Source organism: Chlorocebus sabaeus, chromosome 14 (genome assembly GCF_047675955.1).
Source record: "Chlorocebus sabaeus isolate Y175 chromosome 14, mChlSab1.0.hap1, whole genome shotgun sequence".
Lineage (NCBI taxonomy): Eukaryota > Metazoa > Chordata > Mammalia > Primates > Cercopithecidae > Chlorocebus > Chlorocebus sabaeus.
The window spans coordinates 46,941,212-46,957,630 of NC_132917.1; the positions used below are offsets into that span (position 1 = coordinate 46,941,212).

General features: G+C 39.5%; 1 protein-coding gene across 1 annotated transcript; it reads right to left on the reverse strand.

Annotated features, from left to right (window-relative positions):
- Nucleotides 1-58: 58 nt before the first annotated feature.
- CALM2 (calmodulin 2) lies at nucleotides 59-14,641 on the reverse strand. The gene is made up of 6 exons (XM_007970714.3): nucleotides 14,532-14,641; nucleotides 8,827-8,857; nucleotides 2,338-2,481; nucleotides 2,148-2,254; nucleotides 1,606-1,741; nucleotides 59-702 (listed from the first exon to the last, which is right to left on the reverse strand). Exons 1-6 carry the CDS (start codon nucleotides 14,532-14,534, stop codon nucleotides 674-676), a joined length of 450 nt encoding a protein of 149 aa, XP_007968905.1. The 5' UTR covers nucleotides 14,535-14,641; the 3' UTR covers nucleotides 59-673.
- Between the last annotated feature and the right edge of the window lie 1,778 nt (nucleotides 14,642-16,419).

Below are 16,419 nucleotides of genomic sequence, written 5' to 3' on the forward strand. Positions count from 1 at the left end.
TATTTTATTTTCAAAATTATTAGACTTTAACAGTTAAATGACTCAGATGTAGAGCAACCATTGGGTAAATTGTAATTTTTTTATTGGAAAACAAATATACAACTTGGAATGGATTTTGAGGCAAATTGTGCCATAAGCAGATTTTAAGTGGCTAAACAAAGTTTAAAAAGCAAGTAACAATAAAAGAAAATGTTTCTGGTACAGGACCAGCAGTACAAAAAAATAGTGTACGAGTACCTGGATAATACACCCGTTTTGCAATAGTGCAACTTTTAAGTACATATTGTTGACTGTCCATAGTCCACGCAGAGTTACAACTCCACACTTCAACAACAACATGCTGACAGTTCCTAAAGAAAACTACTTTAAAAAAAGGCATAACCCAGATGTTCCCTCATTTGACCAACTCCATCTAACTTCAGATGTGCAGAAGGGCTTAGATATATCCAGAGTAAGCCACATGCAACATGTTACTTGATCAATTTTCTAAAATAAGGTTTCAGGACAATGACAGTAAGATAAGGGAAGAAAACATGGAGGAATGAAGTCCTAATTACTATACATGCATATTTTTTTGACAGTAGGGAGAAACCTTTTACAGATAAGTTACAAACAAAGAAAAGGCAAATAAACAATTTTGTACAAGAAATTTAACACATTCTGTACAAGGTCTTCACTTTGCTGTCATCATTTGTACAAACTCTGAAAAAGAAGAAGTACACAAAAAAATTGAGTCAATAGCAAAAGACAAAAAAAAAAAAAATCACATTTACTCAATCACTGAGTACTCTTTCCATTCCTCTCTTTCCTCACAATTACCATTAAGTACAGAGGGAAGCGAGTTTATTCCCCAGGTTGGAACTTCATTAACCGTAACTATTCACAATTATTAGTAAGAACCAAATTAATGCTTTAGATAAGCTAATATAAAAAGAGCATTCCTGGCTCTATCTTAGTTTAGACTTGAATTTTAAGTCTGCTGGAATACAAGACTAATGTAAATTCAGTGCTATGAGCTAGGTTTAATTTTTATAACATTAAGTTTTATGCTCTTTTCTAAGAAGTTACATCATGAAAAAAATACAAGGTTTTACTGAAAATCCTTCATTTTCTATTTGCCTTGCTTCATGATATGGCCATCTCAAAGTTAATACATACGATACTTCTGAAGCACATGTAAACTTCAGTTTCAGACTAAAGCCAATTAAAGAAAAAAGATAATACAGCGTGGGGAAAGAAAGTCACATTAATTTCATTTTAGGAAACTCAGAATAAGTTTGCTTTCCACTGTTCCACAATCCAACACAAACACTGTACAGTGTTTCTCAAACTTTACATATGAATCAACCAAGAATCTGGTTAAAATGCTGATTCCAGGTGTAGGAGTAGAACCTGATAGTAAATATTTGTAAATTAAGTTCTCAGGTCAGAGCAATGTTGCCTAGTCTGAAACAACACTCTGAATTTTAAAAAGGTTAAATATAAGTAGCTGTTTTAGCATCCTAATTTGGGGGGAAGGGTCACTAACTTTGATAGTTACCTAACAAGCACCTCTTATCTTAAAAATCAAAGTAAAGAATGAGGTGGTGAGACTGAAAGATTTACCTTCATAGTTTACTTGACCATCACCATCAATATCTGCTTCCCTGATCATTTCATCAACTTCTTCATCTGTTAACTTCTCTCCAAGGTTTGTCATCACATGGCGAAGTTCTGCAGCACTAATATAGCCATTGCCATCCTAGCAAAAAATTTAGTATAGTTTCTGAGTAAAATTACAGACTTGAGAGTTGGAATGGAAATTTATTAAGTTTACTACTAAATTTTGCATTGGGGGAAAAACATACTTTAGAAATGCAAACAAATCTACACACATAGTTGACCTACAAATGTCATTAAGAACCAGGCAAAATGTCCTATATTGAAATCACTATTTCCTAAGTCCCAAAGTCAAATGACACCTCCTTTGACAAGATTAATGCAATACATATATTAGAAAATCTATACAGAATTCTTAAAAAGCTTTTGCTTGATAATTAAAATGTGTTGGTAAATCATCAAAAAAAAAAAAAAAAAAAAGTCTTCACAATGACTCCTGGTATCTTCATTTCATCCTCAAAATTTAACGTATCCAGTCCTTGACCTACCTTATCAAACACACGGAATGCTTCTCTAATTTCTTCTTCACTGTCTGTGTCTTTCATTTTTCTTGCCATCATTGTCAGAAATTCAGGGAAGTCAATTGTGCCATTACCTGAAATGGTTTAGTTGAAACATCAAATAGAATTATAAATATCATTTCTTCAACCCCTCCCACCCCCAAAATTAAAGACTTACCATCAGCATCTACTTCATTAATCATGTCCTGTAACTCTGCTTCTGTGGGATTCTGCCCAAGAGACCTCATTACAGTTCCCAATTCCTTTGTTGTTATAGTTCCATCACCATCTTTGTCAAATAGTGAAAAAGCTTCTTTGAATTCTGTTTGAAAGAAAGACCACAATCCAAATACAGAGATTAGCAATAAAATGTAACCTAAATGAAAAGTATTAACTCTTAAAGCCTACTCAGTGGTGGGATCGTGCCAGTGAACAGCCACTGCACTTCAGCCTGGCCAAACTGTAAGACCTCATGTCTCAGAAAAACCCAAAAAACTTTTAAAGGAAAAATACCAATGGAAGTAGCATCTGAAATGTGACTTTGATTCCTAAAGATTACCTAATCTTTATGATACCTTATGATATTTCAAATATATCTTTGGCCAATCATACGACTGTACTTTTATGCTGATCTAAGTAAAATTATCCTAGGTTTACAGAGGAAAAGAACCAAATCCCCAAATGACTGGTTCCTCTATTTGTCATTGAAGCTGCTATGCGGAACATAATTCAAAATTACAGACCTAACCTAACAAAACAAAAATAAGACTATTAGTACCCAAATATGTATTTCTACAGACTAATTAGACTGTTTCTGTATACTATGTTTAGTTAGAGTCAGCCACTAAGTCTAAATCAATCACCTACTAAATTAAAACAGGCTACTTTCCCTTTCTAATAAGGCAGGAGAAGGGACTATATCAACAGTCTGTAACAATGGGCGATCAATATATCAATGTCCAGTTTTAGCTAAATGTATGTCACTGAGAACAACGATCATTTTGGGCTTTCTTTGGAATATTAAAACCCCAACCTTATACAGTGAAACAGATTATTCCTTAAGATCTTGTTGTGATAGTATGTTCCTTCTTGTTGTTTTTTGTTTTTTTTTTTTGAGACGGAGTTTCGCTCATGTTGCCCAAACTGGAGTGCAATGGTGCAATCTCGGCCCACCGCAACCTCTTCCTCCCAGGATCAAGCAATTCTCCTGCCTCAGTCTCCCAAGTAGCTGGAATTAGAGGCATGCACCACCACGCCCAGCTAATTTTGTATTTTTAGCAGAGACTGGGTTTCTCCATGTTGGTCAGGCTGGTCTCAAACTCCCGACCTCAGGTGATCCACCCGCCGTCTCAGCCTCCCAAAGTGCTGGGATTACAGGGCATGAGCCACTGTGCCCAGCTTTATGTTCCTTCTAGTACATCACTACATTACATGGTAACCTGCTGGTGCAACACTCCAGACTACCTGGCTTCATCCACCATTTACAGATTAACAGGCCAGGTGCAGGGGCTCACACCTGTAATCCTAGCACTTTGCAAGGCCGAGGTGGGTGGACTGCCTGTGCTCAGAAGTTTGAGACTAGCCTGAGCCAACATGGTGAAACCTCATCTCTACTAAAACACACACACACACACACACACAATTAGCTGGGTGTGGCGGCGTGCACCTGTAGTCCCAGCTACTTGGGAGGCTGCAGCAGAATTGCTTGAACCCAAGAGGTAGAAGCTGCAGTGAGCAGAGATCTTGCCACTGCACTCCAGGTTGGGCAACAGAGCGAGACTCATCTCAAAAAAAAAAAAAAAAAAAAAGGGAAGAAACTAAAACAGACCAACTTTGATACTGCAAAGTTCCACCAATGAATAAATAATACAGCTAGTATTTTCCAAGTAAGTCATTTTCCTGAAGATATTAGACCCTATTAGCAAACGAATACAAAAAGTTTCCAAGTTCATGGGGCCATTAAGCTTTCCCAACATAGCCATACGTTTGAAAATGTATATGTGACACATGTTTAAGAAATGGTGTACCTTCTTTTCAGTCTAAGGCCAATTTATTCCCTGCCTGTTTATCCCTACTCCAATTCGCATACACCTTCCAGTTTCATTCCATATTACCTCTTCTGTGGACTCGACTATTCTTCCACTCATTTGCCCATTACCACATAAATATCTTCACATCACTTAGCGTAAAACTAAACTGAAACCTTAGTTAAAAAGTGTTTGCCCTTATCCCTCCCCAAATTTTGGAAGGCACTACTACTCATACCAATTTCCTCTCTCCTAACAATCCACTATTTTAAAATGACATTCAGCTCCAACTCATCACCTGAAAATGCTGAGTTTACCAATGACCACTAGTCAGTCACCCAATCCATCAAGTATGTTTCAGTGTGAAGCCATGAGGTATAAAAACTAAAATGAGACTTTGTAACTTGACTACTGGGTTAGAATTTCCTAGCTCTGTTCCTTCTTCTGGCAATGCAATCTGGACAAGTTACTAAACCTTTTCTGCCTCAGCTTCCTCATTTCTGTGAAATGGCATTAATGTGCCCAGTATGTGCAGCAACACAGTACACCACGCCCACAAGGGGTGTTCACCTGGTCATCCCTCATAAAAAAATTAGTATGTGTGAAACACGTACAAGTATGTCCAACAAACAAATACTTAATAAATGTCAAGATAAAGATGATCTCATTTTCTTGCAGCGTCCAAAACTGCATGGAAAACTTCTCAAAACTTCTCTTAGCCTTCGTAACAGTACTTTGATTTTCCTCCTACCACATACTGCCAAAGGCTCTTACTCCTGTCTCTTATGTCTAGATGTGACCAATTTTATCCTTTTTTCCCCGCTCCTTGGCCATTTCATCTACACTCACTCACAACGAAGATATCTTTAGTCTACTCATCTTGCTCAATAAATATCTTTATTTCTGGCTGTCTACAGGATATATCTCCCCTGGCTGATCACAAGCAAAACATATGAAGATGAATTCTATACTCAAAGCAACCCTAAAGATACTAGCAAACGCCCAAGAGCCACTTTTAACTCTTTCCATCTGAAATCTGCCAACAAGTCTCAATTTCTACCATTTAAATACTGCCTAATTTTTCCTCCATCTCTACAATCAGTATTTTGGTTCAAGGCTCCATCATCCTTTGCCAGGGCTACAATTGCCTCCTAACTGCATTCTTTCTTATTTAAATATTACTGGTTTGTAGAGGAACTCATCTAATACCTATCAGAAGGTTCGTACCACACTAACTGATTTTATGAAAATAGTATACAGCGCTAACCTAGATCAACCAATGACAAAAATAGATCAGGGAGTCTCCACCTACAAACAGCACAATTGATAAAGACATTTCAATTTTACTGTTTTTAAACAGAATATAGAAATATCTAGAAATACATATATCAGCGTTCAGACACATTGCATCTTTCACCTAATATAGGTTACAAGAAAATTAAAGGACTGTGAGGTATGTATTTGTTTATATTACATTCTCTGCTATGGGTATCTTTTAACACCACCATTAGGTGCATAAATTCCCAATGTTTAATTAGCAGTAGTCACCTTTCTATTATACGATTTAACAAAAAGCTGAATACTGGACGATGCATAGTGTAAGATTATCTATGTATAACTTTCAAGAAATTAAAAAATCTAATAGCACTTAAAATGTTTGCTAGAAGTAAAATGCAGAAAAGAAAACCGTATCTATGCTAATACTATCTGTTATTCATTCAAGAAAGGAACAAATAACATTTCTTTTAAAGGTCAAGGTTTATTCGAAATTTCTACTTGTATTTTTATACTCAAGAGTAAAAAATACCTGTAAAACCTCAAAATAATCCCCAAAGTAAAATAGTAATTCACCTGCCTTTATAGTTTACCTATACTTCAAAACTAGCATAATCTTTATGTACAGAAGCATATAATTCTAAACAGTAACTCCCAGGAATGACTTGAAATATAAATCCAAGAGTCAAAACCTAAACATACAATAAAGAGAACAGGTCCCAAATGCCACAGAATAGCTATCTTGTACGTAACTGATAGGTGTAAGGAACCTACCAAAATCCATATTAGCTATGATCAAATTGAAACTTTCAGAAAAATCTATTACTCAAGTTTTATTTGTTCATTAGCAACCCCAGGGCCCTTCCCTAATTAGTTTATTACCTAAACATATAATTTTATTAAAATAACATGTTTTTAAAATTTTATTAAAATAGGTTATCACAAGACAATTACAAATCAAATGACTGTTTATTAACTTCTATTTCTTCACAAAATTCTGAACTTAATAATCCCTTAAAGATCAGGTATTGGAACTCTTTTGGCACTTCATGCAATTGTTGCTATACATTAAGTAACATTAATATTTTTCTCAAACAAATTTGGACCTTGAAAATTTAATGAAAGTTTAGGTACAGACTTCTTAAGGAAAAATTACTGTACATTTTTCCTATCAGTCTTCCAAAAGTCAAACACCAACAACTAATGACATCATGGCAGAGTTATCAATAAAATGAACTTGTTAGTGAAGTCATACTAGACGGAGGTTACACCACTGCACTCCAGCCTAGGCAACAAGAGTGAAACTGTCTCAAAAAAAAAATTAAAAAATAAAAATCCTATCATTCTCACATTCAATAGACAGAAACTTTTTTTTTTTGAGACGAAGTCTTGCTTTGTCGCCCAGGCCGGACTGCGGGGACACAATCTCACCTCACTGCAACCTCCGCCTCCCGGGTTCAAGTGATTCTCCTGCCTCAGGCTCCTGAGTAGCTGGGATTCCAAGAGCACACCACCACGCCTGGCTAATTTTTGTATTTTTAGGAGAGACAGGGTTTCGCCACGTTGCCCAGGTTGGTCACGAACTCCTGACCTCAAGTGATCCGCCTCGGCCTCCCAAAGTGCTGGAATTACAGGCGTGAGCCACTGTGCCCAGCCAACAAACTTTCTTTTTAAAGAGTTATGCGTTCAGGAGAGCAGAAATGACCATCAACTATGCAATAGGCACACTGATTAATACATTTTCTACCCTAAAGTGAACATGTTGTACTGTGTACAGTACGTGCCACTACCTGACTGAGAATATTGAGAAATGAAAGGCAGGTGTATTAGAGAAGGTCAGAGTTTAAGACTGAAAGTATTAGATAGCCTAAGATAGTTTGGGAAGGAGATAGTATATTTATAAAAAAAACTACTTCAGAAAAACATTTTGATGATACATTTACTTTGTAGAGATGGGGTTTCACTATGTTGCCCAGGCTGGTCTCAAACTCCTGGGCTCAAGTGAACCTGCTGCCTCAGACTCCCAAAGTGGTAAGATTACCAGCCAACAGGCGCAGTCTGTTTTTTTTGAGGAGACATGAGATCAAATTGGTGATACCTTTAAAACAGTGTAACTCAACAAAAAAAATTATACCCAAAACTGTTTGCTTTTTGTTCATAACATTCAATACATGTAATTTACCAACCTCAGAAAGTAAACACTAAGTCAAATTACACAATAAATAAAAATAAAACCTGCTTAAATTTGTCTTTAATACTAATAGCTTTCTACCTACAGTCCTATCAAATAGTATTTGTGATGAATATTTGAGGTGACTAGTGTAATTCTGGTATCCCGAAAATTTCTATATGCTTATGGAAGTGAGGAGCTTGCTTTAAATGGGCTATATAGTTCCAATTGCGCTTCTCACAGTTTTCTCCAGCATTAGAAAAAGTGCTCAAGTGCTTTTGAGCTCTTATCAAACCCTTCCTGGTTACTGTGAAAACTGTGGCAGATAAACTGCTTGGTGCTCATGCTAATAAAAGTCTCTAATGAAAACAAAGGAATAGTTTGCAAAGCATTTCAACACTACAATTAAAAAAAAAAAAAAAACAACTCCAGCAAGGGGGGGAAAAAAGTTTCCCCAACATTGACATTAACCAGCCATCTCAAAGTACAAGGATAAATCAAAAGTATTAATGTTCTATGGCATGGCATTAAGAGAACATGACATCAGGTTTTACGTAATAATTTTGCATACTTCCATAGCAAACTAAAGGGGATAATATTTAAGCAGCTTCATTTCAACAGCTGTCACTGCTTTTTAAAAGAAAAATTCATATTGCCACAGTGACATTTATAAAATAGAATGCCAACTTCTTAAATTTTTTCACTTGAGAAATGATTATTCTGATTGATTATATATGCAATTCTTAGGTTAAAATATTAGCTAATTTTAACAAGGGTAAATTCAATATTCCTTTTTTGATTCTCCATTTCAAGCTGCCTTAGTTACTTCTTAGCCCTCTTTTCTTGTGGAGACTGATTTGAAGTTAGAGTGTTAGCCAGCCCAGAATTCCTGAATACTAAGGTAGTCTTCAGAAAACAAAACAAAGACCACCACCACTACACCACCAGGCTCCAAAGAATATCCACGCAGACTAAAATACATGTCTTTAATTACAATTAGCCCTGCACATCTTCCACCGGCAAGTTTACAATCCCACTTGCCAAAGCACTTTGAATTACTGTATTATATTATACCCTTATGTTAGTATACATGACATATACCAAAGTCAATTATTTCACACAAGTCTCTTATTCTGATGTTGGCTATTCAATAAATAATAATCTAATGGGTACAATCTAGCTGAGTATTTCTCACCTGCAATCTGCTCTTCGGTCAGTTGGTCAGCCTACAAAGAGATCAAAGAGATAGGTTAGTGACTTGAGTATATAGATTAGCAGTTACAGAAACAAGTTTAAAACTTTTCAAGGGTTTTAAACTGTTTCATTTACTGTTTCATTTAGTTCCAGCAACAAACACATCTGGGTAGAAAAGGCACACATCTGGTTTTCTTATCTTCAAAGCTAAGCTGTCTTAACTCCAAGTTTAAGATATACAAATACTTCAGAATATTTTTGAAAGTATAATTTAGAATCCAATAGAAACACTGCTTCCTTTTTCAACGTTAGAATCGCTAAACTTAAGCTCACTTCTATGCCACATATAAATCACCAGAAATTCCCACTGAATCAAAATGCTTCAGGATCACAAAATGAAAATTACTCCCACAAATGGTTAAACACATCGTTTTGAAATTAAAGTGATCTTAAAAAAAAAAGGCACAACAAGCTTTTATTCCTTCTCACCCAACAGACAAAATGCAAAGAATCCAGAGCTCCGAACTATAATACTATAATACTTACCAAATGTTTAAAAGTTCAGCCATCCATTTTCTCTTGGTTTTTAAAATCCCAAAGTAAGCCTAAGGCGTGTGATGTTTTTTAATAGCACTTGGTTTTCTTCAGAAAATATTTTCTGCCATTTGCTAAAACCCATTATAAATTTTATCCTTATTCAATCTTAATAATAACCGTATAATCTTATTATCCCCTATCTTACAGATAAGGAATGAGGCTAGGGTTAAGTGGGAGTGGGGCAGGCAAAATTAGTAGAACCAAGATAAAGCACTAAGGTGTCAGACATACCCAGTAACTTTTAGCTTTTAATTCAGAGTACCATAATATATAAAGATGATTGCAAAATATCCATACTCCTTGTTGTATTCTTTGAACATACACTTTCTTTCACTGCTTGTTAGTATATACATTCATGAAGCAACTGCTTATGGGGTATTGAGAAGCACAGCCAAGAATTAGCTTCCTATCTAAAATCCCACCAACATGGGAGTCAAGTATACAATGATTAATCCATTCATTTATTTGTAGGAAAAGAAAAATAAACATTGCCTGGCTTTATTCTTTTTAAATGAACACATCCCTGGGAAAAGTAACACCTTAATGTGGAATAGCTTCACATTTTCTCTAGGGCACAGCATGAGAAAATTCAAGAAGGAATCCAGAAAGTAGTTTATTTTCCCTGCTCCGCAATTTTTATTTGACCACGATGTAAATCAAATTAAAAAAAAAAAAAAAAAAAGCTGGTAGCTTCAAATTGAAGAGCCAATAATTAAGTTCAAATACAGAGTCTGTAAAATAAAAAAATGTATCTACTTTTATCCCTAAAGTCCAAATCTTCCACCAACAAATATTTGGTGTGAAGTCAGTCACAGATTGTTTACCCAAGGAATAAGGTTTAAAATCCAGTAAATCTACTGAATTATTTACTTTGTTATAATAGAAGCTACTTCAGTTTACTGCATTTTGCAGGACTTCCATCATTTCTGAAAGGAAGGGCAACCTGGCATGTATGGCGTGGGGGGGAAAAGCATCAAGTTCTGAGTCACAGGCTAGTATCCCAGCTCTGCCATTTAATAGCTGTGTGACCTTGGACGTGGTACTCAACCTCTCAGTCAACTTCATTTGTAACACAAGAACAACAATACTTACCTTGCAGGGTTGTTGTGCAAAGTGAGATGCTATGTACAAAGCTAACCTAAAGAGTTAAATGGTAACCATTATTTTATATAAATTAACTAAACTAAGAACCTACAATGTTAAATATCAACCTGACAAGCTCAATTTCCACACAGAATGTAGGCATGCATGGCATTTATTAAGCCATCTATTCAATGTTAACTTTGTTTAAGCTGAAAAAATTTATGCAAACTAAATCCACAAGGTGTAACCCAGGGACAAATGCAGCAGGTGACATCACTTCAAAACTTAAAGTTGAGCTAAGTGTGTGGCAGACACTGTAACCTGTGTGAAAGATGAAGGATCTCATACTCTGTACAGAAAGGGAGACAGGTTTGTTCTCTCTACATGGTGGGGGCGGGGCGGGGGGAATGGGATTTTGGGAACGCTACCGTATATGAAACATGAGCGGCCTTAGGAAGAAACGAGGATGTCAGCAAAAGGAACCACTGTCCAATTTTGCTTGGGAAGTCAAAATTTAGGGACCTCATACCATGTTGTCTAACTCCCTACCTCCAAGCAAATGCAATCTTGGAAGAGATCACAAAAATCAGCTTCAAGGAATGAACTAAGCACCCAAGAGACTAAATTACTCACATAACCCGAAAGCTCTCAATTTTGCTTGGAAGGTTGACAAGCTTTTTGTATTTACTACTTATCCAGAGTTCAGGTTTTAGAATAAACTTTTACCAGCAATATCCAGAATAAAGCCTACTATAAATCAAGGAGACTTCCTAGCACTAACTTTCCCAACTGCTACAAAGGGGAATAAATTTGGTTCTTCCCTCTGTTTCCATGGAGTGCCATTTTCCTAGAAGAACCAGAAGAATTCTACTTTTGGGAAAACTCAAGTTCATTAACATGTATGTTTATCTCAGTAAAGTGAATAATAATTCACTAGAGAGACGACTTGTTCTTACTTACTCCCTTATTTCTGTAGCTATTGATATAATTCTTCCCACTGCTCTTGCCACTCCAGAGAAAGTTCTAGGCATTAGTATATACTCAGGTTCCTCCCTAGACCTCCTGTATTAGAATGTTCATTTTGGAGAACCATAGGTGATCTGTCAACACGAAGAAGCACGAACCTGTATTACATTAGTGACCTGAAGTGAATACATTAAGTACCTATCAAACATTTCCTACATGCCATTCAAAAGTATGCATGAATACTGTAGGAGTTTATCTAGTGAAAGGTGGTTAAAAAAAAAAACAAAAACAAAACTCAAGTTCTTATGTGAATAAATGTGTGAGCCCACAGGCTTGAAATGGAACACGAACTGCTATCCTTCATCCATTCCTGTCTGTTCATTCCCATCAGGTGCTACTTTGATACAACAAAGGATTCCTATGTGAAGTTTTTTCTACAATTACGGAAGTCAGGATATTTGTTTTACCTATATCAAAAGCAATCTAAATTATTTCGTTAGGGTAAAAAGACAGCTGATTTTGAAGAATAGTACTTACATAGCATCTCTCACCAAAAGATCACTGGAACAAAATGGCTTCATAAAAATTAGGGCTATTACTAAAGGCCTAAATTCTAACTGAAGCTAGAGCTTTCTATATTTTAAAAAAGCCAACTCCTTTGATCTTCTAAGTCTAACAGAAACAGGCCTTGGCACTTATCGCAAAAATTAGAGTCAAGTGACAAAAATTTTCTACCTTTTTACATCTTTTACTTACCTAATCACCCTGGCCTCAAAGTCCTCTTGAAGCAATCCCGTTTTCACTGAGCATATGTTGACTACATGTAAACTCAAGAGTTACATGAGCAATCCTACTTAACTTCCATATAAAATTTTTTACACTTTAACTTGGGGTCCTAATTTTTTTATTTTTTGAGAGACAAGGTCTCACTCTGCTGCCCAGGGAGTGCACTGGTGTGATCATAGCTCACTACAGTCTCCAACTCCCGGGCCCAAGATGATCCTTCTGCCTCAGACCATTGAGTAGCCAGGACTACACGCACAGGCCACTATGCCCGGCTAATTTTTTTTTTTTTTTAAATTGAAGTCCTAATTTAAAATCTCAGTCCTCAATTATGAAGTTATCTGAAGGCAATTTTCAAATTTACTAATGGGATCTGTCAATTTGTATTGTTTTTTTCGACTTTGTCTCTTCTCGTAAGAACTGCCAATTTAACTGAAAACCCCCAAAGCACCAGTGATGCAAACAGTAACTACAAAAGCTTAACACTGGGCAACGGACCACAAAAGTGTGGATACCAACTCCACCAAGAAAAATCTATTCTAATTACTAATTATCAAAACTGATTAAGGAAAACTTTACCCTTCATTTATTTTTAAAAATAGCTTACTCCACAACTTGTAATGTTTATTACATATGCCCATAACTACATCTTAAAGTAAATGTAACCAGCACATTCAAATTCAGAGTATTTAAAATATCAAGATAAAGCGAATCCATCAAACTTCAATGAACGCTAGTTTTATTTAAGGTGAACTCCTCTCCCCACACCCATACAGGCTGGAGGTTTCAGTTGGCAAGGATCCCCAACTCCTGTTTAAGATGTCACCTTGCCTCCTGGACACACCCAGCGCTGTAACCACTTGGCAGAAGGAACCACAAAGTAAGTATCGCAGATGACCGCCCTCATTAGGGTTATTTTTTGTTTGTTTGTTTTCAGGAAAGAACATGATCTCCAGTCTGAGGTGACCGGAAAATGCTTAAAAAAATTCCCTGCTCCTCCCCCCGCATACACTCTTCCATCACAGTATTCGACAGACAGACATCATACAAATGAAGTGAACGTTAAGACGACCTGGCAACTTCTACACGGAATTTAGGGGTCGTTTTCAAAGCAGCAGAAGGGGAGCAATGTTTTTATGTGGTCGTGGTTCTTTAACATTAGGACTGCACACTGTTCTCAAGAAAAGGATAGAGACAGGGGCTCTTCAAAGGCATCCGTCCAATTGTTTTTACAAGACCGACTTTCAGAAGGCAGTCACTCCGGAGCTTGCTTTCCTCAGGCGGTGAACAGGAAACGCCTTGTAGAACCCTAGCTGGAGTCGAACACTTTCCATAACAGGATGTATATTGCGAGGATGCGCCCCTGACTTCAGGGATAAAGCTAATTTCTTTCAACGACACTTTAAAAAGCAATTTTTTTTTTAAAGCATCCGGCCTGGATGGTGGAAGACGCCCCAGGGCCCAGATGGAGGAGAAAGATTAGGGTTGCCAGAGGCGGATGGGAAACCTTCGAGGCCCCCCTCCCCCGCCCATCCCCGCCAACGGCCCCGCAGCGCCGCGGAGATCTCCGCAGTCCTGCAGGTGCCAGCACAGCAGCTGGAACTCGAGCAGGGCCGAGCGGGGCGGCGGCTTCGGGTCCCGCGCGGCGCTCGCCCGCCCCGCCCCCACCGGCCGCTCCCTGCGCCGCGCGGGCTCGGCCCACACAGCGCGCCGCCCGCCCGCCCGCGCGCCCCCTGGATCCCGGCACGCGGAGGACGCGGGCTAACTGCGGCGCCGGCGTTCGCCCCAGGGCCCCGCGCGCTCCTCCCGCCCCCTGGGCGCATGGCGGCCGCAAGCGGACAAAGGCGCTTCCTGGCGCCCGCACTAACCGTCCGTTGGGGGGTTTGAATCCGGCCCCAGTTTGACCTTTCTAGACGCCAGACAGAAGGCTCTCTGCGCTCCCTCTCTCCCTTCCTTCACTTTCTCGCCTTCCCGTGCACTGGGCTGTCGCTCATCCCGGACCCAACCTCCTCCAGCCAAGCCCCCGAGGAGCTCCACCACCTCGGGAACTGTGCGTCCGGCCCTCAACTCACTAGAGGAAGCCCCCCTGAGGAGAATGGGGGTGGGGGAGCACCTGCGACACAACCGTCGCGGGCATCCCTGGCCTCTTTCGCGCCATCCCTCTGGCAGAAACCACTCCTTGAAGGTGTAAGGGAGGCGAGTTTCCTTTCTTTAGTCAATTCGCTCCAGTTTCTCCCCTCCACAGGCCCAGCGCCGGCAGCTCAGCGATGCACTCACCATGCTGCAAGCGCTACCGGTTTCCGAGACGCGACCACACAACCAGTCAGCTCGCTCGCTCCACTCGGACTAATTCTCCTCCTCCGCCCCCAGCGCCTCATAAACACCTCCCTCCAACAGATCCCTCCGCCGCATCCAGATAACGGAACATCGCAAACGAGTCCCGGCCAACCCCCTCCCCTCAAACTCTTCGCGGGACCCCTTTCTTCACAGTTATTTGGTCGATGAGGCAAGAGATCAAGGAAAGTGGACGAACGGATGACGTAAGTGGGTTTCATTTCCCAGCGAGCCGTTAAAAGACCGGTGGAGCGGCTCCTGAGGGGCGCTACTTTGCGGCGCGGAAGAGCATCGTGGCGGCGATGCGTACACCGATGGTCGTTGAGCCGGCCTCTGATTGGCTGGTTTGTACCTGCAATGCGTCACTCGAGCTCGCAGCCGCCACCGGGACGGTGCGGCTTCTGCCGTTGCTGCTCTGGCCGCGCTGTCCTGGCAACTGCGCCAGGCGGGGAGTCGCTGGGTTTGCGCTTGGCTGGAGAACCTTCCTCTTCCACCTATCCTTCCCTGCCACACTCATGCACTTTCCCGCCCCTTATTGAGGGGTGGACGAAAACACCTTAAGCCGATAAAGAATGAAGCTGAAAGATTCCGATAAACGCGAACCCTGAACAGCTTTTTAGCCTAGTGTTTTGGCCTCATGGAAGCCGCACGTTTTTCATTTCACCCACTCACAAAACCCATGTAAATCTGGATACAGGCATATGTAGCTGTTCAGCTGACAGGCTAATCTCAAAGGGTCTTCCGTTTATACTTCCTCTTCGCGTTCTTTGCCGGGGGTAATTTACCAGAAAAGAAAAGTCACTCAAAAGTCCCAGTATCCGAGATTCAGTGGGATTAGTCTCTCGAAATGGCCCCTTGTTATCGTGGGGTAAAAGGGTTCTGAGTTGGACAGAGCTGGGCATGAGTTAGCTGGGTCCCTCTCTCGGATGCATAACCTTGGATGAGTCATTTAATTTTTAGCCTCACTTGTAAAATACAGGCTGTAAGATCTATCTCGAAAGAATATTGTGGAAATTAGAATTATGCAAAGATTAGAATTAATGTAAAGTGTTAAAGTACCTGGCACAGGGTAGAACTCCAACAATTGGTCACTATAATATGCCTTCCCCTTCATAGGAAATTTGCCCTTTTGGGTTTCTAACTCCACAGATTTAAATGAATATTTGAAAAACCACATAAAAACTAGCTCCTTGGTCCCATCCAAAATAAACAAAGGTGTCCGTACCTGAAATATTTAACAGGTGGATAGTGAACACCTACTGTGTGAACTCGATTTGAATATAATTGTAACTATAGAGGGGCTTATGAGATGCAGAGGTGAGGACCTTAGCCCACTATAGAGGTTCCAGAAAGGGTTCCTAGAGAAGATAACTCCTAAATTGTCTAATGTTATAAAATGGGCTAGGAAAAAGCAGGGAGGAAAGAAGGGAGCAAGTTCTGGGTGAAGTAAGTGACGGCAAAGGCCCGGAGGAGTGCCGTTGCGTGGTATGATGGAGGAGTTGCAAGAGGATAGGCATTACTAAAGCCCCAGGGAGACCGCCAGCCCCGTTAGGCAGAGAGGACGCTGGGAAATTAAAGAGGAATAAGGTTTAAAGCTCAAAATGCAGTTCCTTAAGAAGACTGTTGGTAGAATTCAACTCGAAAAAAAAAAAAAAAGAAAAAAAAAGGTCATCACAGGCCATATCAAGGTCTGAGAATTTTCCAGTAGAAAGCACAAGCATATGGACCTTTAAAACCCAGTGAAAAGCATTTTTTGCAAGCCATGGTGAAATTTTGCCTACTGAAGACAGCTCGCTACAGAACACTGCTCTGCCCAGCAAGACCATTTCTG